Genomic DNA, 20,806 nt, shown 5'->3' on the forward strand with positions numbered 1-20,806 from the left:
ACCTTTATCTATGGGTGAATCTGTTTCCTTGTATCTCTCTGACTAACCTTTGCTTTCCCAGAGGATAGAAGCCATTTTTATCCCCAAGGACTAGAACAGTATCTAGCATACCCTAGATATTCCTCAAATGTTTGATAAACAATTTTTTTTAAAAAACCACTTCTGACATGCAAGGCACCATTTAAATGCTTCACATATATGAAATTTCCTGACCCTCACGCAACCCTGAGAGTTAAGTACCATTATTATTATCATCACCATCTCATCACCCCCATTTTACAGATCACTTAATTGAGGTAAAGAGGTGAAGTGATTGCCCAAGGTCATACAACTAAGAAGGGACAGAGCCAGGACTTGAACCCATCAGTCTGATTCCAGAATCCTTCCCCTAGATTTCTACACTACAACTCCAATGTGGGTGGAAATAAAGGTCAGGAGCTAAGAAGAAGGCAAAGGGCCCCCAGAGCAACTACCTGAGATTGACAGTACCAGTGCCCTTCATCCAAAGACCACGAGGAACACGCCTGTAGCTGAACACAGCTGTCTCTACTGACTCATTGCAAAGAGGGGGGCACTCACTCCAGGGGGAACAAGGGAGCATCCCAGTGACAGGGCGTGAGAAAGGATTTACTCCAGGATTGGGGCTTTGGCAGGTGATTTGGGAGGAGACAATAAGGAAGAAAGTCAGGTCCTGCTCTGGAATGGAATCTGTCAGGAAGCAAGGGCTAGTCTATGACTATCTTAATTCTTAGCTAGAGGAGAAGGGAGGCTGATGCTGGGACTGGCCAGGCAGCAGTAGTCACTCATGTTAGCAAGCATAGAGGGACAGTGGGTCATTTTTGTGGCTGGTTGATAGTCTTATTTTGTCTGTGTCTGACACGGGGGCAAAGTGGCCTTGTTCTTTCTTGATCGGTTATAGGTGCAGAGTGACCTTGTCTGATGTTCTGTGAGATCATTTACGTTCGACAGGAGAGCGCGTGGCCTGGCTCTGCTCCAGCTGTCCTGGGCTGCTTTTCTCTTTCTCAGTGGTAAACTCATATAGCTATGTAATCATAAAACTTGACATTAATGCCAATGGTATTCTCTTCTAGTTTCTTCCTTAAAGCCAGGAGTGGGCAGCTTCCCTTGCTCCACTCCATCTCAGGTGTGTGCAGGAGGATGACTGACACCCACCAGCACCCAAGAACCCTCTCAGGGTCCCCCAGCTGCAGTGCCTCCTCTGCCTCCCCTTGGCCTCAGCAGACAGCTAAGGGCTGAGGATGCACAAAGCCCCTCCCAGCAGCAAACACCTGGGGAGCTGGCAGGTTCACGTGACTCATGTGCACTCCTGACCATTTCTTTTTGCAGACCATACGTGGCTGGCAATGTGTCCCTTCACCCCATGCCCTGTGTGGCCTTCCACTGATGAAAGACCCTGTATTGCTTAAAGCAATCACCTCTTATTTCTTCCTGGAAACCGGAGAACTCTTCAGTGAACATAAATTATTGGTTGCTTTTTCTGCAGAGGCATCTGCATGGTTCACCCCCGCCCCATCCCTTTCCCCCCTGACCTACTTCATTTTCAGCAGGTGAAGACCATCTATTTCTGCCCCCTCCCCCAAACTCCCTGGAGATGTTTGTTTTTAGCACAGTCTAGTTTATTTACAGCTCATTCCAACTCAGAATATTTCCATCAGGTGGACATGTTTGGGAACAGCTTGCCCCCACCCCCCGCCTCTTCCCAGACAACTAAGCCAGGACTTCACATGTCTATTTTGGTGTCATCTGAGTGGCCTGTGGCTCTCTCTCTGGACTATGCTGCCTCCATGGAATCGTGTCTGAACTCAGGGTCCAGGCTGGAAAAGCCCCAGCCGGCTCTGCTGTGATGGAAAAACCCTGAGTGTATGTACATGGGGAGCAGAAACCTGTCTGCACCATGTGGCTCAGCCCTGCCAGCTGCCTTGGAAATGCTCACAATGACAGAATTTTAGGACCACCTGCCCTGACTCAAAGGCACTGAAGTCATGTTGTGCATGCCCACTGCAGTGCCAAATCACGGGCAGAAACATGCCAAGTCCAGTGTGAGTTTGGGCAAATGATTGAGGTTGTTTTGCTGTGGCTGATGCTGGCTTTGCCCTTTGGACTCAATAACCTCTTGACTCTGAGCACATCCTTGGAAAGTGACTCACTCCAATTTACTCTTGGAAAGATAGGGACTTGGATCAAAGAGTGTGAGTCCGGATGCAAGTGACCCTGTGACATGGCACAACTCCCTTTTCAATCTGAGATTCGGTTTCCCCACCTGGGCCACAAGGAGCTTGGCCCAAACTATCATCCAAGTACTTTTTATGCATCTGACACCAGGATCAACACCGTGTCCATCTGGATCTCCCACTCACAAGTCCAGCCCATGACTAGGGTACTACAAACAGCCCTTTTTGTTTCTGCCTCCTTTTTTGTATCGAGAAGCACCCCCGCACCACACCCCAAATCAAGCAAATGTGTCATTAGAAGCTACCAAAGGAGAAAAATGACATAAACATCCTGTCTTTGCAGGTTGGGAAAATGAAAGATGCAGCCACATGTTAACTATTCTGCAACTGCTCATGCAGTTGGTGGACCGTTCACCTTCCTCCTCCTCCTCCTCCACCAGCTTTCGGGCCTTTCCCTGACTTTCTGAGGAACCTGCGAAGAGGAGAGGAAAGGTGATGAGCGCAGCATCACTGTGTTTGGACCCTGACTGAGATGGCTCAGCTACAGTCAAGTTCTCATTTTTTCTGGCTGCAATTTGCCTGGGTTTCCCCAATTCACATAATCCAGAGAAGATGTTACCCTACAACTTTCCTTCAATCCCCACCCAAACCTCATACACCTTGAAACACAAATTCTGATCCTAAAAGTGGAAGGTATTTGAACCTCTCTGAAAGACCATATGAGAATTTGCCATCTTCCAATTTGCTCCTGAGCAGGTGTGGGGGGCAGGTGAGAACACAACCCACAACAATTGGGCGGTTTGGTGGCTCTGGCCCCTGGGATAGTGAGGGGCATGACCCAGGCCAGTCAGGGGGAGCACGATGGAGAGCTTCCCAGCCCCCCAAACGAGGGCTGGCCCCAGACCACAGAACACAATGTTACTCCAGAGCCAAGGCAAGGGCAGCTGCCAGCCTGCCTCTCTGAAGTCAAGGTCGAGAGAGGGGCGTGCGCGTGCACACCCACACCCACACCCACACACACACCCACCCACACACACACACACACGAGCATGTATGCTGACCCCCAACCCCTCTCCACCGTCAAACCCCTTAGGTTACAATTCCAACACAGGCTGAGAACTTTAAGATTTAAAGGCTGCTGCAGGCTCCCAAAACAAGTCTGCTTTTTGAGAGTCTTTTTTTCCAAAACAATGCATACACGCATGTAACTGCACATGCATGTCACACACACACACACACGCACACACACAACTCACCCAAGCAGCAAGCTGAGTAACAGAGCAGTCCTGAGATGGTGAGCAGATGAGTGAGGCTGAGTGATGGGCCTGTCATTGTGGGCAAGGCCAAAGGCGGACTGGCCAGAAAGCACATGCTGGCGACAGGCTGAGATCTGGCACGCCCCCGAGAGGTCCCAGTGCCTGGCTTGCCGGGCACTTGGGGTAGGAGCCGGCCAATCCCTGCTTTGGTGCTGCTCCTGGTCCAGATGCCAAGGGTCCAGAGGCCAGTCCTGAGCTCCCAGGAGCAGGAATGGTAAGCAGTGTGCTGGCCTCTCAGGAGGCTGCACTAGGGGGCGGCTTGGGAGAGAAAGAGTGCTCTTGGCCCAGGGGAGGAGGTGAGGTTGGGAGCCTGGGATACTGATTGCCACTGGGAGCAGAGATGAAACAGGGTGTAATCGATCACACAGGCTGCTTTTCATTCAGCTCAAACACTGCCGTGACAATCTGTGCTGGCAAGCTTCAAAATCCACACCCATTGCCACTGCCTGGGGAGTCTGCCCTCCTCTGCTCAGGGAAGGTCTTTGCTGCCAGGGTCCCTTGGTCTTCACCATGTCTATGCCAAGGTGCTGCCAATCAAGCTAAACTTAATTTATTTATTTTTTTTAAAATATATTTTATTGATTTTTTACAGAGAGGAAGGGAGAGAGATAGAGAGTTAGAAACATCGATGAGAGAGAACCATCGATCAGCTGCCTCCTGCACATCTCCTACTGGGGATATGCCCGCAACCCAGGTACATGCCCTTGACCGGAATCGAACCTGGGACCTCTCAGTCCGCAGGCCAACGCTCTATCCACTGAGCCAAACCGGTTTCGGCTAAACTTAATTTAAATATATACATATTTCCAAAGGGCCTATGGGGTAAACCTTTTTAGATGAAGCCTGCCTGTAAAATAATAAAGGGGCATATACAAGATACATGTATACAATGCACAAGCATGCACACACACATATGCATAGCCCCCCCCCCCCAAACACTATTCTAGATCATAGAGATGAGATTATTAGTATTTAGCAATAAGCACTGTTGTTTTAACCAGCTTAGTAAAGACCATAGCAGAAGTCAGTAAACTTTTTCTGGAAGGGGCCAGATAGAAAATAGTTTAGGCTCCATGGGCCACATAGCCTCTGTTATGAGATAACTCATGTTGTACATGAAAAGCAGACATAGACAATACATGAAGGAATGGGTATGGCTGTGCTGGTAATAAAACTTTACTTATAAAAATCGGAGACAAGCTGGATTTGGAACCCAGGCTGTAGTTTGCTGACCTCTGAGATATAGTTTTCAAAGGAAGGGTAATTCTTGTATTCATTCATACATTTACTCTTTCATTCATTCAAAAATGCACACTGAGTACCAAATGTGTACAAGACACAATGACTAGACACAGATCCTGCCCTTGTGCAGTGTTGTGGAAAGAGTACAGGCCCTGGAATCAGGCAAACTTGGGCTGGAGTCCTGGCTTTGCCACTTACTAGCTGTTTGACTTCGAGGAAATGACCACCCTCTGCATCTCAGCTCTCTTCTCTGTAAAGTGGGTATAGTGAAACACACCTTGCTGCTTTGCTGTGAGGATTAGAGCTAAGGCCTTTGGAGTTCCTGGCTTAGAAGAGGGGCTCTTTTATCAATATGTTCAAAGATAACTATGGTATGAGATGGGCAAAGAAAAGAGGCTATAACATGGAGCTGGGTGTCTAGAGGGGACTAACAGGAGGAAGTGATGAGTACCAGTTGGGGCAGGGAATTCAAGAGGGAAATCAGGAAAAGCTTCCTGGAAGAGGTGGCATTTGAGCTAAGCTTTGAAATCAGAGATTTGATAGTAACAAGATGGGAGGAGCGAGGGAAGAAAGAGTTAGGCTCTTTTCCTTTTCTGGGGCATTTCTCAGAAATCTAGAGTCTCAGACATTAGAGAAAGCAGCACAGAGGGCATGGGGTGCTCCATCTGGAATCTCAGACGGTTGCTGAAATATCTGCTTCACATTTTCTCAAATCACCCCATGCTGGGTTATATTCCTGCACCTCCTCATTTTTCAAGCCTAATTTTAAAAACCCTTAGAAATCTAATTTTTGCCACTTTTAGTAACAAAATGTTTATTTATTTATTTATTTTTACCGTTTGGCATTCAAGTTTTCCTTAAAAGGTTTACACAAGTAAACCACTCAACTTAACCTTTGTTTCATCGTTGTAAAAATGCCGGCTACTGAACTAGACGACCTCTGAGGTCCTGTCCAACTCTGCAGGTGCTCAAACCTTTATTTTGAACCTAATGACTCAGGCTCACGAATGTCTCTTTCTGTTTCTCTTTTCTACAATTTTCCTGTCTCCTCTCACACTCTGTGTCTCCCTATCTCTAACTTTGTCTCATTCTCTGACTGTCTCTCAGAGCACTAACAGTTGAATTTCCTTAAGTCGAATGCTTGACGACTGTTAACTGCCCTACAATCAGCTTGGGATAAGGAATCCTGGTCTCCAGCCCTGGTATGGTCAGAAACTTGTTGTGTGACCTTGGACACTCACTTCTGCACTGGGCCTTGGTGGCATTGGACAAGATGAGCTCTAAGCCCTTTCCAGTTCTGGCTTCTATCAAGGACTGAGATACAATGGTCCTTCAGAGGGTCCTAAACAGGGATGATCACACTCTCCCCCACTCTCCCCTGGAGGGCAACCCTTGCCCTCGAGGCAGCTGGCCTGCTGAGTTCCTTCAGGTTCCTTGGCCCAAGCACCAGCTTACCACAGCAGGGCTGCCTGCAAATATAATTCATAATAAAAGTTTCCGGATCTTCCTGCAGCTGTCAGCAGGTGTCATATTCATAGTATTTTGTCTTAATTGCAGCTCTGGTATTTATCAAGCAGGTCAGAAGACCACTTCTGGAATTCCACCTCCCTGGGCACTGTTCCAGAAACTTCTGTCCCCACTGCTGGCACATGCAGGCCTGTTTCCTGCTGGTTCCCACCAAAGCGAAGCCTGCCTTGTACCTTTCCCTGCCGTGTCTCCTAACCTGGCTGTGCGGTGGATTGTGTGGCATGGAGAGCTCAGCACCCTTCCCAAGGGCCTGGAGTTCCCAGGCAAAGCCATCTGAATTTTGGGGATAGAGCCTGGGCTCCCACCAGCCCAGGGCACCTCAAGTTGACTATCCCACCCAAACCTAGGTGGGCAGAGGAGTAAGTTGGAGCACATGAGTTTTACCTTCCCACTGACAAAGACTCTCTCCTTGACCAAATGTTGGCCAGGCTCTCAACAAAGCTTTGAACTGGGCTTCTGTGCCTGTCCTTGCAGAGTCCAGTTTTAGCAAGAATCCTGTTAGGTCAGTGGAGAGAGAATCCCCATGAGGAGAGCCCCATAACAGGGACACTGGAAAGCTAAGTGAGTAGAAATTTTGATTAGATCAAGTCACTAAAATGTGGGTGCTTGTGTATCCCAGCGGACAGCATTCTCCTACCCCAGTAGTGAGGTGCCAACCATGGGAAGCATTCTGTAAGCATTCACTGCCCTTCTGATCTCCACAACAACCCCCCAGGTATGTATTAGCACTATCATCTTCATTTTCAGACAAGGCTCAGAGACTTAGGACACACACAGCCAGTAGGTATTAAGCCAGGATTAAATCCAGATGTCTAACCCTGGAGACTTCTAAAGAATTGGTTATCAGCATCAAGTAGTGACCTGCCTCCCACCAGCCAAAGAGAATGCGTAGAGAACCTCAGCACAAATGGCAGGCTCCGCCTCCACCAGCTGAAGTTGGAGGAGTTTCCCAACACCCACCCAGTTCCATGTCTTCCTAATCAAGCCTTACAGTGACTCATCTTTGGGTCCCCATCTCCTGATTTGTAAACTCACATTGTAGGGTTGTAGTTGCCTCCCTCAGTATCCCGGCCACAAAGAGAGATCAGTCATATGTGCTACTGGCCTTCAATCAAATGTGCATTTACCCTCTCCATTGAATAGTTCAGTATTCAAAGTGGGCAAAGAATCTGCAACTCATTTTGAAATCCATCAAAAAATAAGATGGATAAACAAATATATGATAGAATAAATATAGCAAAATGGTAATGACTACAGAATCCATGCAGTGGGCATACTGTACCGGGGGGATGGGGGCATGTTAAACAACAGAATTTTATTTTTAACACTTCTGAAAGCTGGAAGTGCAAATTAAGGTGTTGGAAGGTTTTTTGTTTTTTTTTTTCCTGAGGCCTCTTTCTCTCCTTGGCTTGCAGATGGCTGCCTTCTAACTGTGTCCTCACATGGTCTTCCCTTTGCATATCCCTGGTGTCACTGCCCAAATTTCCTCTTCTTCTAAGGACACTAGTCATATTGGATTAGGGTCCACCCTTATGTCCTCATTTAACCTTATCACCTTTTTAAAGGCCTCATCTCCAAATACAGCCACATTGAAGTATTGGGGTTAAGGCTTCAAATTATGGATTTGGGGAGGTACACAATTCAGTCCTTAACAGTGGTGTTCCATGGACAAATCTTTCCACTTTTTTTTGAATGTTTAAATATTTTCATAATAAAAAAGAATAAAATAATTTTAAGTAGGCAACAGAAGATCAGATGATACCTTCACAAGGGTTAGGATTGGGGATGGGTTGGTCCAACATCTTTGTTGGCAAATATCTGGAGGTGCCTGGAGACACTCATTAGGGAGACCATGAGCAGGTAATTGCATCTCCACAAAAAAACACGAGAAAGACATTCTCCTCTGCCCCTTGTAGAAATGCTTTGAGGAGAAAAAGTCTGCCCCAGCTGCAGGATGAAAGAAAATCATCCCTTACTGGTCATTATTTTGGTAAATCATATATCAAAGTGACTCCTCTGTGCACAGATTCAAGGAGACAGGTCCATTCCTCTTTCCTCCCACAAGGGAATTTTTTTGGACCTTATCTAGAGGAAGGCATCTGCTTTCTTGACTTCAAGTTCTAATTTGACCAAATGGTATATGGTAAATAGGGAGGAAGGAGGAGACAATGTTATTAGGAGCCAAGGAACATCAAGAAACCTTCCCAAGGCTGGCTGCGCCTTGGCTCTGAATTTGATTACAGCGGCCAGCATAAATCTGTGAGTGCTATTAAATCTTCTGCTATGGCTTGACAGGGGAGGCCAAGTTTCTACAGTTATTCTGGAGATCTGGCCATAGGTCAGAGACAAAACCGTCCAGCTGCATCGGGCCCAAAGGGTGGGTTATTTCCAACACCTGCTGACAACTGGGGCGGAGTGGAAAGACCCTGTGTTTCCAACCATCACATTTCCATGCCTTTATTTTTCCATAGTGACATCTTAGCTCTGAAGACACTTGTGATTCAAAACCACATGGCTCACTTAACCCTTTCCCTAGAGCCCCCCATCCCTGCCCCACCAACTCCAGTGTTTGCTATCTGAGGTTTCACAGCAGATGGTGGGGAGGGAGCAGGGTCTCTGGGTGGTCCCTGGTTGCCCGCTGGCACAAACAGACATTTCTACACACCAGTCCATGTGAGTCACTCAAATTCTTGAATTCCAGAAAGTAGGGGACCTCAGGCTGAGCTCCTTGGACTCAATTCAACCAGTGAGCTTCTCAGTCAAATTATTAGCCTAATTCCAAAACCAAATAAAGACACTACAAAGAGAATACAGACTAATATCCCTCATGAACATAGATGCTAAAATCCTCAACAAAGTATTAGCAAATCAGATCCAGCAATACATTAAAAAGATCATACACCATGACCAAGTGGGATTTATTCCAGGGATGCAAGACTGGGTACAATATTCGCAAATCAATAAATGTGATACATCACATAAACAAATTGAAAGACAAAAATCACAAAGTCCTACCAATAGATGCAGAAAAAGCATTTGACAAAACCAACACCCTTTTTTAAATAAAAACTCTTAGCAAAGTGGGAATAGGGGGATCATACCTCAATATAATAAAGGCCATATACGAAAAACCTACAGTCAACATCATACTTAAGGGGGAAAAACTAAAACCATTTCCCCTAAGAACAGAAACAAGACAGAGATGTCCACTTTACCACTCTTATTCAACATAGTACTGGAAGTCCTAGCCATATAATAACATACATATGGTCTTCTCTCGGTTTTTCCATGGTATTTGTAAAATATTATTCTGTGTAGCTACATAAATGCATCCACATTCCTTCCTATGGCTGCATAATATTCCTTCATTTAGAAGAACCATAGTTTGTTCACCCTGCCCTGTTCTGACCCATACTGATATCCATTTGGGTGGTGGGTAAGCATTTGCTGATATAAAACATGATACAACAAAATAACCTTCTGCATGCATCTTTGTCCATGTTGGTGAGCATGTCCATTGTATGAATCCCTACAATAGAGCTGCTGGGCCAACAAGTGTGTAAATTTGTAATTTTTACATACATAGGCTAATTCATCTCTACAAAGCCTCCATCAATCCACATCCCTCCCATGAGCAGAGGACGAGCATATCTGTGTCCACACACCCTCATTAGCACATGAGATGTCAGACCTGAATTCTGCCCATCTGAGAGACAAAAAAATGATATTTTCAGTGTGGTTTTAATTTGCACTTCTCTTACAGTGAATGAGACTGGAGATTTTTCACATGTACCTTTTTCATTTTTCCATGAGGTTTTTGGTCTTTTTTTTTCTTCTTCTTATATAGAAGGAAAGTGGCACTATATTATATGACTTGCAAATATTTCTCCAGTTTGTTTTGGCCTTTGGGCTTTATTTTTTGTTGTTTTTCCCATACAATTTTTTTAGGTAGTAGAATTTATTGTAGAAGCCTTTTATTTTTCAATGGCATCTGGGTTTTTCTACAGACTCACATTATTCCCAAAATCTCCCAGGGTTTCTTCTAATAATTTTATAATTAATATTTTATATTTAAATCCCAATTCATTTATAATTTATTCTGGTGTAAGTTCATTTGTTTGTTTATTTTCCAGAAGACATTTTATCTGACCTAAAGCAGACAATAAAAACATCCTTTAAATTATCGTTATGTAGCTTGCAAATGCCAACCATAACAATACTCGGTAACATATACTGAACATTTATTACGTGCTAAGCACTGGCCTATAACAGCCTTCAGGCTTGTTAATATTTTCTCCATTTGCTAGATCAGTAAACTGAGGTTCAAAGAAATGCCCAGGTATGTGGTGGGGTTGTGACCAGAACCCAGATCAGTTGTCTCCTTGTCCTAATTGCTCTGCTGTCATAGAAACTCCAACTACCTGTGTGTCTGAGACACTACCACAGTGATGCACTTCACTCCTCATTAACTACTTCATCTATGCTATTTTAATGTCACAAATAGATTATGAGCTCCTTGAGTTAGTTTGTCTTATGAATCTTCTTGTTCAATATAATAGTTAAGTATAGAGTAAGTAGGAGGTGCAATAACTATTGGCCATTTGAGAGATGGGAAGTATATCAAAAGGTATGTATCTCAATAGTTAGAATTAATTTAGAGATAGAAAGACAGATGTAAACATGGTAATAATAATAGAGGATCTGAATCAATTAAGTGGATTTTATTGCCTCACTTAGAAAAAAAATTGAACAAGATGCAAAATGGCAGCAAATGGGTGTATGGACAGAAAACTGAGTATATTTGTCAAATCAGTCACCACTTGCTGGCATTCCATTGGAAAATTTCATATTTAATAATCTTGCTCCGATTGCCTAGGAGGACCCACACTGTCAGGCCTGGTGATTTGGCATCTACTTTCTCTGTTGAAGGGGACAAAGCTTTCATTGTATAAAAGGCAGGTGCTGTGTGGACAGAGCCCCGTTCTCCTGACATGGATGAATTGGGTACAGGAAGCGGCTTGTCCTACCAGCTAGGTTCCGCACAGGATCGCACAATTTCCAAAGGGTGGACACTCTCAGGACTGTAGCAACCTGGGAGTTTCCTAGTGAGTTCCTCTCTGTCTGAGAAGTGAGCTTTCTCCCTCAGAGCTGCAGGGAGGGCCACCTGGGGTGGACTTTGGGTATCAGCAGGCTTTTCTGCTGAGAACTCAGGAGGCTGTTATTGTCCTCAGGAGTGAGTCTAGGCTTTGCAGGTCATGAGAGTCCAGTGTCACCCCTCAAGGCACAACAACCCCTGAGTACAACTCAGAGCTAGGCCCTCCAATGCTTTCTCCTTTGACCTTGACAATAATCCCTCAAATTATCTTCTATTTCATCCCCCTTTTCCAGGTGTGGAGAACCTAAGCTCTGACATTCAAGGTCCCTATAGAGCAGGACTTCTGAGCCCAGACCTCCAATTCCATAGCCCATCTACTGTACTATAACAGGCTCTCAATGGAGACTCTGAATTCTGAAACTGGACTCTTTAGCACCATGAGCAATTCTCTCCAGCCATCAAACAAGAGCAGGTGCACTTAGAGTAGAAGTGAAACATCCCAGGAAGAAGCAAATGGCCTGGACTCCAAATCTCTCACCATGTGGAATAATGCTGCAACCAGTAACTGAGAGCATAACTAGGTTCCAGGAGCAGAGCAAAGCTCTACCTGTTAACTTGTTGAGTCCTCACTGCCATCTAATGAGGTAAGTATTCTTATTATCCCCATTCTACAGAGAAGGAAACTGAGATGTTAAGAAATGAAACCGGGGAGAACCAAGATGGCGACATAGGTAAACACCGGAGTTTGCTGCCTCGAACAACCACTTCAAAAATACAACTAAAAGATGGAACGGACATCACCCAGAACCACAGGAAAGCTGGCTGAGGGGAAATTCTTCAACTAGAAGGAAAGAGAACATACCCAGACTCAGAGGAGGCGCAGTGTGGAAAATACAAAGGTGCGGAGGTGCGCGTGGAGCGGGCTGGTGGCTGAGGGCGCGGTTGTCGTTTTCAATTGGGAGGGAGGCTCAGGCCCTGAGCTCCAGTTCTGGGCGAGTCTCTAGGGACCCAGACTCAAACGGGAGAAGCGGGACTGTCTGGTATCGGTCGGAACGCAAGGGCAGCTTTCTCTCCGAGGTTTGCAGCGGTTGCTGGGACTCTGAGAGGCAGAGCCTCTGGGGACAGGACTGAGAGCCGCCATAACTGCTCGCTCAGGCCCACCCTGTTGATCCCGTGCGACCCACCCCGCCCCAGCCCTGCACAGAGCCATTTGCCGATAGCCTCAGGCAAAGGCTAGATTAGCACCTCCCCAGAAGACAGAAGTTTTCCCACTGCAGACACAGCTGATTTTCACAGCCAGTTGGCCTGGAGGTCAAATCCCCCCAGTATCAACTACAACAATCAAGGCTTAACTACAACAAGACTGCGCACAAAGACCACTAGAGGGTGCACCAAGAAAGCATAAAAAATGCAGAGACAAAGAAACAGTACAAAATTGTCCATGGAGGATATAGAGTTCAGAACCACACTTTTAAGGTCTCTCAAGAACTGTCTAGAAGCCGCCGATAAACTTAATGAGATCTACAAGAAATCTAATGAGACCCTCGATGCTATGATAAAGAACCAACTAGAAACTAAGCATACACCAACTGAAATAAAGAATATTATACAGACTCCCAACAGCAGACCAGAGGAGCGCAAGAATCAAGTCAAAGATTTGAAATGCGAAGAAGCAAAAAACACCCAACCGGAAAAGCAAAATGAAAAAAGAATCTGAAAATACGAAGATAGTGTAAGGAGCCTCTGGGACAGCTTCAAGCGTACCAACATCAGAATTATAGGGGGCCAGAAGATGAGAGAGACCAAGATATTGAAAACCTATTTGAAGAAATACTGACAGAAAACTTCCCCTTCCTGGTGAAAGAAATAGACTTACAACTCCAGGAAGCACAGAGAACCCCAAACAAAAGGAATCCAAAGAGAACCACACCAAGACACATCATAATTAAAATGCCAAGAGCAAAAGACAAAGAGAGAATCTTAAAAGCAGCAAGAGAAAGAAACTCAGTTACCTATAAGGGAATACCCATACGACTGTCAGCGGATTTCTCAACAGAAACTTTGCATGCCATAAGGGAGTGGCAAGAAATATTCAAAGTGATGAATACCAAGAACCTACAACCAAGATTACTTTATCCAGCAAAGCTATCATTCAGAATTGAAGGTCAGATAAAGAGCTTCACAGATAAGGAAAAGCTAAAGGAGTTCATCACCACCAAACCAGTATTATATGAAATGCTGAAAGGTATCCTTTAAGAAGAGGAAGAAGAAGAAAAAGCCAAAGATACAAATTATGAACAACAAATATGCATCTATCAACAAGTGAATCTAAGAATCAAGTGAATGAATAATCTGATGAACAGAATGGACTGACTATTCTTGGGGGGGAAAGGGGTGTGGGAGATGCGGGAAGAGATTGGACACCTATGGATGAGGACAGTGGGTGGGGAGTGAGGGCAGAGGGTGGGGTGGGAACTGGGTGGAGGGGTGTTATGGGGGGGAAAAAAGAGGAACAAATGTAATAATCTGAACAATAAAGATTTAATTATAAAAAAAAAAAAAATGAAACCAAGACCACTTGGCCAAGATCACTCCACTAGTGCATCATGAAGAAGTCACTCAAGTCCAGAGCTGTCTGAATGTGAACCCATGCCTTCTACTCTCTTCATGGGTACTCAGGTGCCAATGCTCAGAAGAGAAACATGTGTCAAGGCCCCTTCTTTGGGTAGGTGCTAAGTGTGGAAATGAGCAAGCAAATTTGACTTTGTTAGCCACAAAGCCAGGGAAAGTCTACAGGAAAAAGATCTTTGAAATCTGGCCCATCTCTTCAAATGCAGATGAAGAAACTGAGTCTCACACAATGAGCAAATGCCTTGTCCAACACTACACATATCCCAGGAGTTAGTGGCAGGTCCAGATAAATAAGCTAAATTTCCCAAATTTTCCCTTAGTGCCTCAGCACTGTGCCGCAATACCTCTCTAAGCACATTAGTAAACAGGCAAATTGCCCAACCTGCTGACTCGGTGTCCCCACACCCCCTCAGCAGCAATCACTACAGTGGCATGGCAGCTCTATCTGTCAGGCAGGGCACTCTTACTCTCAGGCCTGCCCAGCAGAGAAGGTGTGGGCTGAGGCAGTTGATTTGGATAAAGAAAAGAAAAAAGGGAGAGAAACCATTTACTCCAGATATTTTGGGGAAAGCATTTCCAGGGCCCGGACTGTCCAGGCAGCCAACTCAACTTCCACTCCCTACCCCTCACTTTCTATGCGCAGACACGGAGAGTGAAGGAGCGTGCCCCCCAAACCCACGCTGTTCCCTCAGGGCCCTGCTGTTCCCTGGACACGGAGCTCATTTGTCTTTTCCACCTTTTACTCTCACTACCATGACCTTACCCAACAAAGCTCTCAGAAAAACAGACCACAGAGAATCAAGAAGCTTTTTTTTTTCTATTTTGACTCAATTTATTAAAAGTAAAGAAATTATTTACATACTTTTTTTAATGTTTTTAGTTGGTGGATGTGGCTGAATTCCTCCAGCTGGAAGTCCATAGGTGCTTATTCGTTGTACAAGACTTGCTACATTCCCATGCCTTTCCCGTCTGATGGGCAAATTGCTTTTTGAGCCCTAGCCGGTTTGGCTCGGTGGATAGAGCGTCGGCCTGCGGACTGAAGGGTCCCAGGTTCGATTCTGGTCAAGGGCACATGCCCGGGTTGTGGGCTCAATCCCCAGTGGGGGGCGTGCAGGCGGCAGCCAATCAATGATTCTCTCTCATCATTGATGTTTCTATCTCTCCCTCTTCCTTCCTCTCTGAAATTAATAAAAATATTTTTTTTTTTAAAAAAGAAGCTTTTTTGAAGGCCAGCCCGGTATGACTGATCTCAAAATGAGCCATTTCTGTTTGGTTACAAAAGGGCAGCCCAGTGTCAATCCTCAACAACAGTGACCCCACCCCACAGTCCCCTCATATAGGGACAAGTTCAAACACTTGACCAAATCCACAGCAAAGTAAGAAAGCCCCAGTTGGGCAGGTAGGTCTCCACAGGTAGGATGGCCATCGTCACTCCATCCCCACCCTCCTGGGTCCCCAAGAAGCGCCATGCCAGGTCTGAGACTCCTGGTAGGTCCCTCCTGGAGCATGTGTCCCAAGAGAGAACTACCAGCTGCAGCATGCTGGGGCTTTCTCTAGACTTCTCAGAAAGATACCAGGTGAATGGCACTGGAGGATAAGCAGGAAAAAGAGGGGGAGGCCTGGAAGGGGAGGAACCTGTCCAACTCACATTCATGTTTCTTTCTGTGCTTCCCTCTTTTTTTCAGACCCCAGCTGGTTTACTGTGCAAAGCCCACAGCAGCCATGAGGCCTCTCCTTCAGCTGTTGCCAGCTCCCAACGTGCGGTCACACGTTGTGCTTATGTTGGTTGCCATGGAGACATAAGTGCCAGATTGAATGGAGCTGTGTGCTCCAGGCTAGGAAATGGAATAGGGCCAGGTGTATTTTTAAAGCCATCTGGGAAGGCCAGTCACCACGAGAAGAGATTCCTTCCCTGGTCTACGTGCCTCTACTTTGGGACTGATTCACAAATGGACAATGGATAAAAGCTGAGCCCTTCTTTTTGCCTTAACTTGCCTTAACTTCAGCAAAAAGTTATTTGGGACTTTTGCCTCTTGACACACATGCATCTTAGGGGAAATCATGAACCTCTTGGCATGTGTAGACACTGAGAGGTTCTGAAAAGGTTTATATATCACATACCAGGTATTATTTTTAAGTACTTCATATTCATAATTAGCCCACGTAATCTTCACAACTGATCTGTGAGGTAAATCCCACTTTTAGCCGGATTTTATAGATGGGAAAACTGAGGCACAGAGAGGGTGATTTGTCTGCCTGACATCACAGAGCTAAGGGAAACACAACATTTGAACCCAGGCTGGGTGGCACCAGATGCCCTTCTCCTAACCACAAGGCTATTTTGCCTCTGCAATGATTTGGAGATCAAGAAGTCCTGATTTGTGCAGACTGGTGCAGCCACTGTGGAGAACAGTATGGAGATTCCTCAAAAAGTTAAAAATGGAACTCCCATTCGACCCAGTGATCCCACTTCTAGGAATATATCCCAAGAAATCAGAAACACCAATCAGAAAGGACATATGCACCCCTATGTTCATAGCAGCACAATTTACAATAGCTAAGATTTGGAAACAGCCTAAGTGCCCATCAGCAGATGAGTGGATTAAAAAACTGTAGTACATCTACACAATGGAATACTATGCTGCTATAAAAAAGAAGGAACTTTTACCAATTGCAAAAACATGGATGGACCTGGAGAGCATTATGCTAAATGAAATAAGCCAGTCAGAGAAAGAGAAATATCACATGATCTCACTCATTTGTGCAATATGATGAACAACATAGACTGATGAAAAAAAATGGATCCAGAGACAGAGAAGCACCGAACGGACTGTCAAACCTCAGAGGGAAGGCAGGGGCGGGGGAGGAGGGGATGTAAGAGATCAACCAAAGGACTTGTATGCCTGCATATTAGCATAACCAATGGACATGGACACTGGGGCAGTGGGGGCTTGTCCTGGGGGGTGGGAGTGGCCGGGGTGGGGTCAATGGGGGAAAAAAGGAGACATATGTAATACTTCAAACAATAAAAAAAAAATTTAAAAGTCGTGATTTGAAATTTTGTCCCTGGCACTGCATCTCTCTGAAGGTTAGTTTCCCCTTTGGTGAAATGGGGGGTACCAATGGCTTGTGAAATTGTGAAGATTAGAAGTCATATGAAGTATCTAGCAAATAGAAAGTGCTCAATGCAAGGCAGCTTTATTAGTGTGAATGGGGGCTCCTCTAGCAACTGGCCCCCAGCTCCTGTATCAGGCAGGGAGTGCTGAACTGTAACTGCCACTGCACAGAAGGGGAAGATGGGGCAGGCCACTGTGCTAGGGCCAGCAGAACCACAGCTGCTCTCTCTAAGTATCTACGGCAGATGCTGTCACTCCCTGGCCATATCCCTCAGCGTTCATCAGCCCTGTGGCCTCAGCTCTGGCCACAAGCACCTGTGACTATGCAAGAGAGCTTCTCCAGCCATGGGAGTTGCTGTGGGCAAGCATGTCCCCAGGAGCTGGTGGATAAATACCCCAGTCCCCAGTCTCCTGGAGGTCCCCAGAATCTGCTCATGAACTCCCCTTGTATTTCCTGTCTTGCCTTCCCACTGCTCAACTGGAATCACCTCACAAATAAACAACTTGCACCCAAGTTCTTGTCTCAGGGTCTGCTCTGGGAAGGAACCCAAATGAAGACAGTATAGACATCTGTGACTTTGATGCTGACATCAGTTACAAAAAGCACTTGTAGGACACTTTACGCAGGGAAAAGGTAACTGTGGTAGGCTGAAATATGGCTGCCAAAGAGGTCCAGATCCTGACTCCTGGAACCTGTAAATGTTACCTTATATGGCAAAAGGAACTTTGCAGGTATGATTAAATTGAGAGGTTTAAGATGGAGAGGTTACCCAGGTAATCTCAAACATCCTTATAAGAGAGAGGCAGAGGAAGATTTGACGCAGAAAAGGGCAATGTGACACTGAGTGGAAACTAATACAGGAACTCAGAGGCAAACTTGAGCAGCATTTCTCAATTCTGTGGACAGCAGCATCAGCAGCACCTGGGATCTTATTACAAATGCAAACTCCTGTGCCCCACTCCAGACATGCCGGATCCAACTCCAGGAATGAGGCCCAGCAGTCTGTGTTTTAACAAACATTTAGGCAATTCTGATGCTGGCTATAGTTCAATGGTTAACTCTGGATGGACAACAGAATCACCTGGAGACTTTAAACACCATCACTGCCCGATCCCAGGCTCCAGAGATTCTGATTTACTTAATTTAGTCTGTTCAGTCTGGACACGGGGCTTCTGGAAAGCATCTCAGGTAATTCTTCTGTCTAGCCAAAGCCGAGAACCAGTGTGTCCCAACTTTTCTAACATTCTTTAAGCATTTTTAAACATTTCTATATTTTACTACAACACAGTGCTTGAGAACCACTGATCTAGAACACTGACTTTCAAACTGAGTTTTGCAGAGCTTGGGAGTTCTGGGAAAATGCCCCAAGACTGGTACAGGAGGAGTGGGTAGAGTCCAAGCCAGCAGAGCTTCCGACCCCGAGGTTAAAAAGTCACATGGCCAGATGGGGCTAGACAGGTAGATGGACTAAGGAAGGTAGACCAGAGGTGTGGTCAGGGACTGCCAAGTCATCCTGGTTTTCAAGTGGTTTATTGTTTTTAAGAGACATCAGAAAACATTTTTTTAAAAAGTTGCAACACTTCATTCTTAAATGTTAGCAACTAAGGTAAAATTTTAAAATCTCTCTCTCTCTCTCTCTCTCTCTCTCTCTCTCTCTCACTTTCTTTTTTAGTACTATGGCATGAAGGCTGAAAATGGCTAACTCAGACTGGATTTGGTCCTTGGGCAGCTAGTGTGTATGAGCTTCAGGTCTGCTGCAGGGTCTTCCAGCCACCTCCTGGGACCAGCAGGCTAGCCTGGACAGGTTCTTCTCAGGGTGCTGATAGGAAGGCCATGTGGGTGGGGTACTGTTGTCTGGCCACTGCTGCATCCCTGTTCCAAGTATACTAATATATCCAGCACTTATCAAATATCTGTTGAATCAATCAATCCTCATAGCAATCCTTTGAAATGGAGACTATCACACCCATTTACAGATGAGGAATTTGGAGCTCAGCACAACTTGTGATGTGACCTTCCCACAATCACATAGCAGATAACCAAGAGTCAGGATTCAAACCCAAGACCCTTCATATAAGGACTGCTATGAAGAGCAAATACAACTGTAGCTGTGAAAATGCTTTGCAGATGAGAGGTTTGGAGATAATAAGTACCAATTATAAGAATCATATGAGTATTTATGATGTGAACTACATTTTAAGAAGACGGGACACCAGCTTATTTGGTGACTCACTGAAGTTAGAAGGGAATTCTTTTCATTTTACAGCTGCCTTGTTTTTGTATGGTTGTGGCAGCGGTGGTTGTAGATCTGAGGAAAGCAGGCTTGAGTGTGGTGAATGTCAATGTGGGAGTTTGGTCCTGGGTATCTGAAGGGAAGGCCTCCCATCTCTCACACCCACCACTCTGGATGTCTGAGTTGGAGATGAGTCACAGCTTTATTCAGACGCCTGGGTGGGAAGAAGTGGGAAAGCTGGGACCCCTGGAGAGCCCTCTACTGTAAGAATTCTCACTGATTATATTATCTTGAAATATGGGGAGCTAAATAGGAGGAGATGGCTGAGAACATTAAACAGTAGCTGATCAGCATCAGATACAAACAAATGGCCCATAATCTACTGCCAAGACCATGATTGGTTCCCAAGTGGTGTCCTCACTGACTTCTAGTCAGGAGAGTGCTGGGCTAGACATCATGTCCTACAAGGTCACAAAACTCCTGCTCTGAGCCCTATCTCAGCAGCCAACTGGAAAAGATTCCAGCACCCAGATAGGATTCCCATTCTTCCGCATGACTCACTCTACAGGACTGGATTTGGGTCTTTTCACCATCTGGTCTCTGAGACCTTGACCCGACATCATCTGGCGAGTCCCTGCCTGCCTGAGAGGCCCGGTATTGGAAGAAGGAAGCCACACTGTCTGTGTGGGTGTAGGGTAGGGTGGCTCACAGTGCCTGCAGAGAATGTCTGTAAAGTGGTATTCCCCTGGTAGAATGGCCTCATCACCCAAAATACCCTTCTTGAAGCTCATCTTACTAGAGCATACTTTAGTACTTTAACCCCTGTTAAAATACAAATGCCTTCAAAGGAAAGATACACCAGTATCCTGGAAAGTCACGTACACTTTAGTATAAAGTAAAATTCAATCATTTGTTAAAAGCTTTGGACATTGATATCCTGAGGAGAAGGTAGGGGAGAATAAAGAATCTAGTAATAACTATGTATGGTATCAGATAGGTCCTAGACTTACCAGGGTGATCACTCTATAAGTTATATAAATGTCTAATCACTATGTTGTATTAATATAATATACATCAACTGTAGTTGAAAAGTATTAAAAATTGAAGGAATGAAGATTTTAAGAAGAATTTAGAGCTGAGTTTTCAAAAAATAGAAGTAACCTATAGCACTTTACCATCTAATATTATTATTTATCCATGGCCATAAGCAGATTTGGTCTACATTAGTAAAAGACCCCAACTGAGAGTCAGAGGGCAGGATTCCAGCCTCCAATTTTCCCACATACTAGCTGTGTGATCTTGGGCAAGTCACTTAACCTCTCTGAACCATCATCGCTTCATCTAAAATGTAGAAGTGATGTCACACTCATCCCAGGGGTGCTGTGAGAATTACATAAATTGAAGTGTGTGGAAGGTCTGCATGTCTATAAATATTATTATCCTTGAGTCTGTG

The 20,806-nt window shown here is 45.3% G+C and overlaps 1 protein-coding gene across 2 annotated transcripts in view; it reads right to left on the minus strand.

The window, feature by feature from the left end:
• The window catches only part of COLQ (collagen like tail subunit of asymmetric acetylcholinesterase), a gene marked incomplete at its 5' end in the record, with an annotated part of 58,382 nt that overhangs the window by 32,899 nt on the left and 4,677 nt on the right, over positions 1–20,806 (minus strand). Inside the window, one exon of one of the 2 annotated variants that reach the window (XM_081105931.1) lies at positions 3,449–3,539. The exons of the other annotated variant lie outside the window; for it this stretch is intronic. Within the exon in view, the coding sequence (XP_080962057.1) occupies positions 3,449–3,524 (76 nt within the window). Of the gene's footprint in view, positions 1–3,448; positions 3,540–20,806 lie in introns of those variants that run through there. 2 annotated transcript variants of the gene reach the window in all.

Source organism: Myotis nattereri, assembly GCF_964212035.1.
Source record: "Myotis nattereri genome assembly, chromosome: 14".
In the NCBI taxonomy this organism is placed as follows: Eukaryota; Metazoa; Chordata; class Mammalia; order Chiroptera; family Vespertilionidae; genus Myotis; species Myotis nattereri.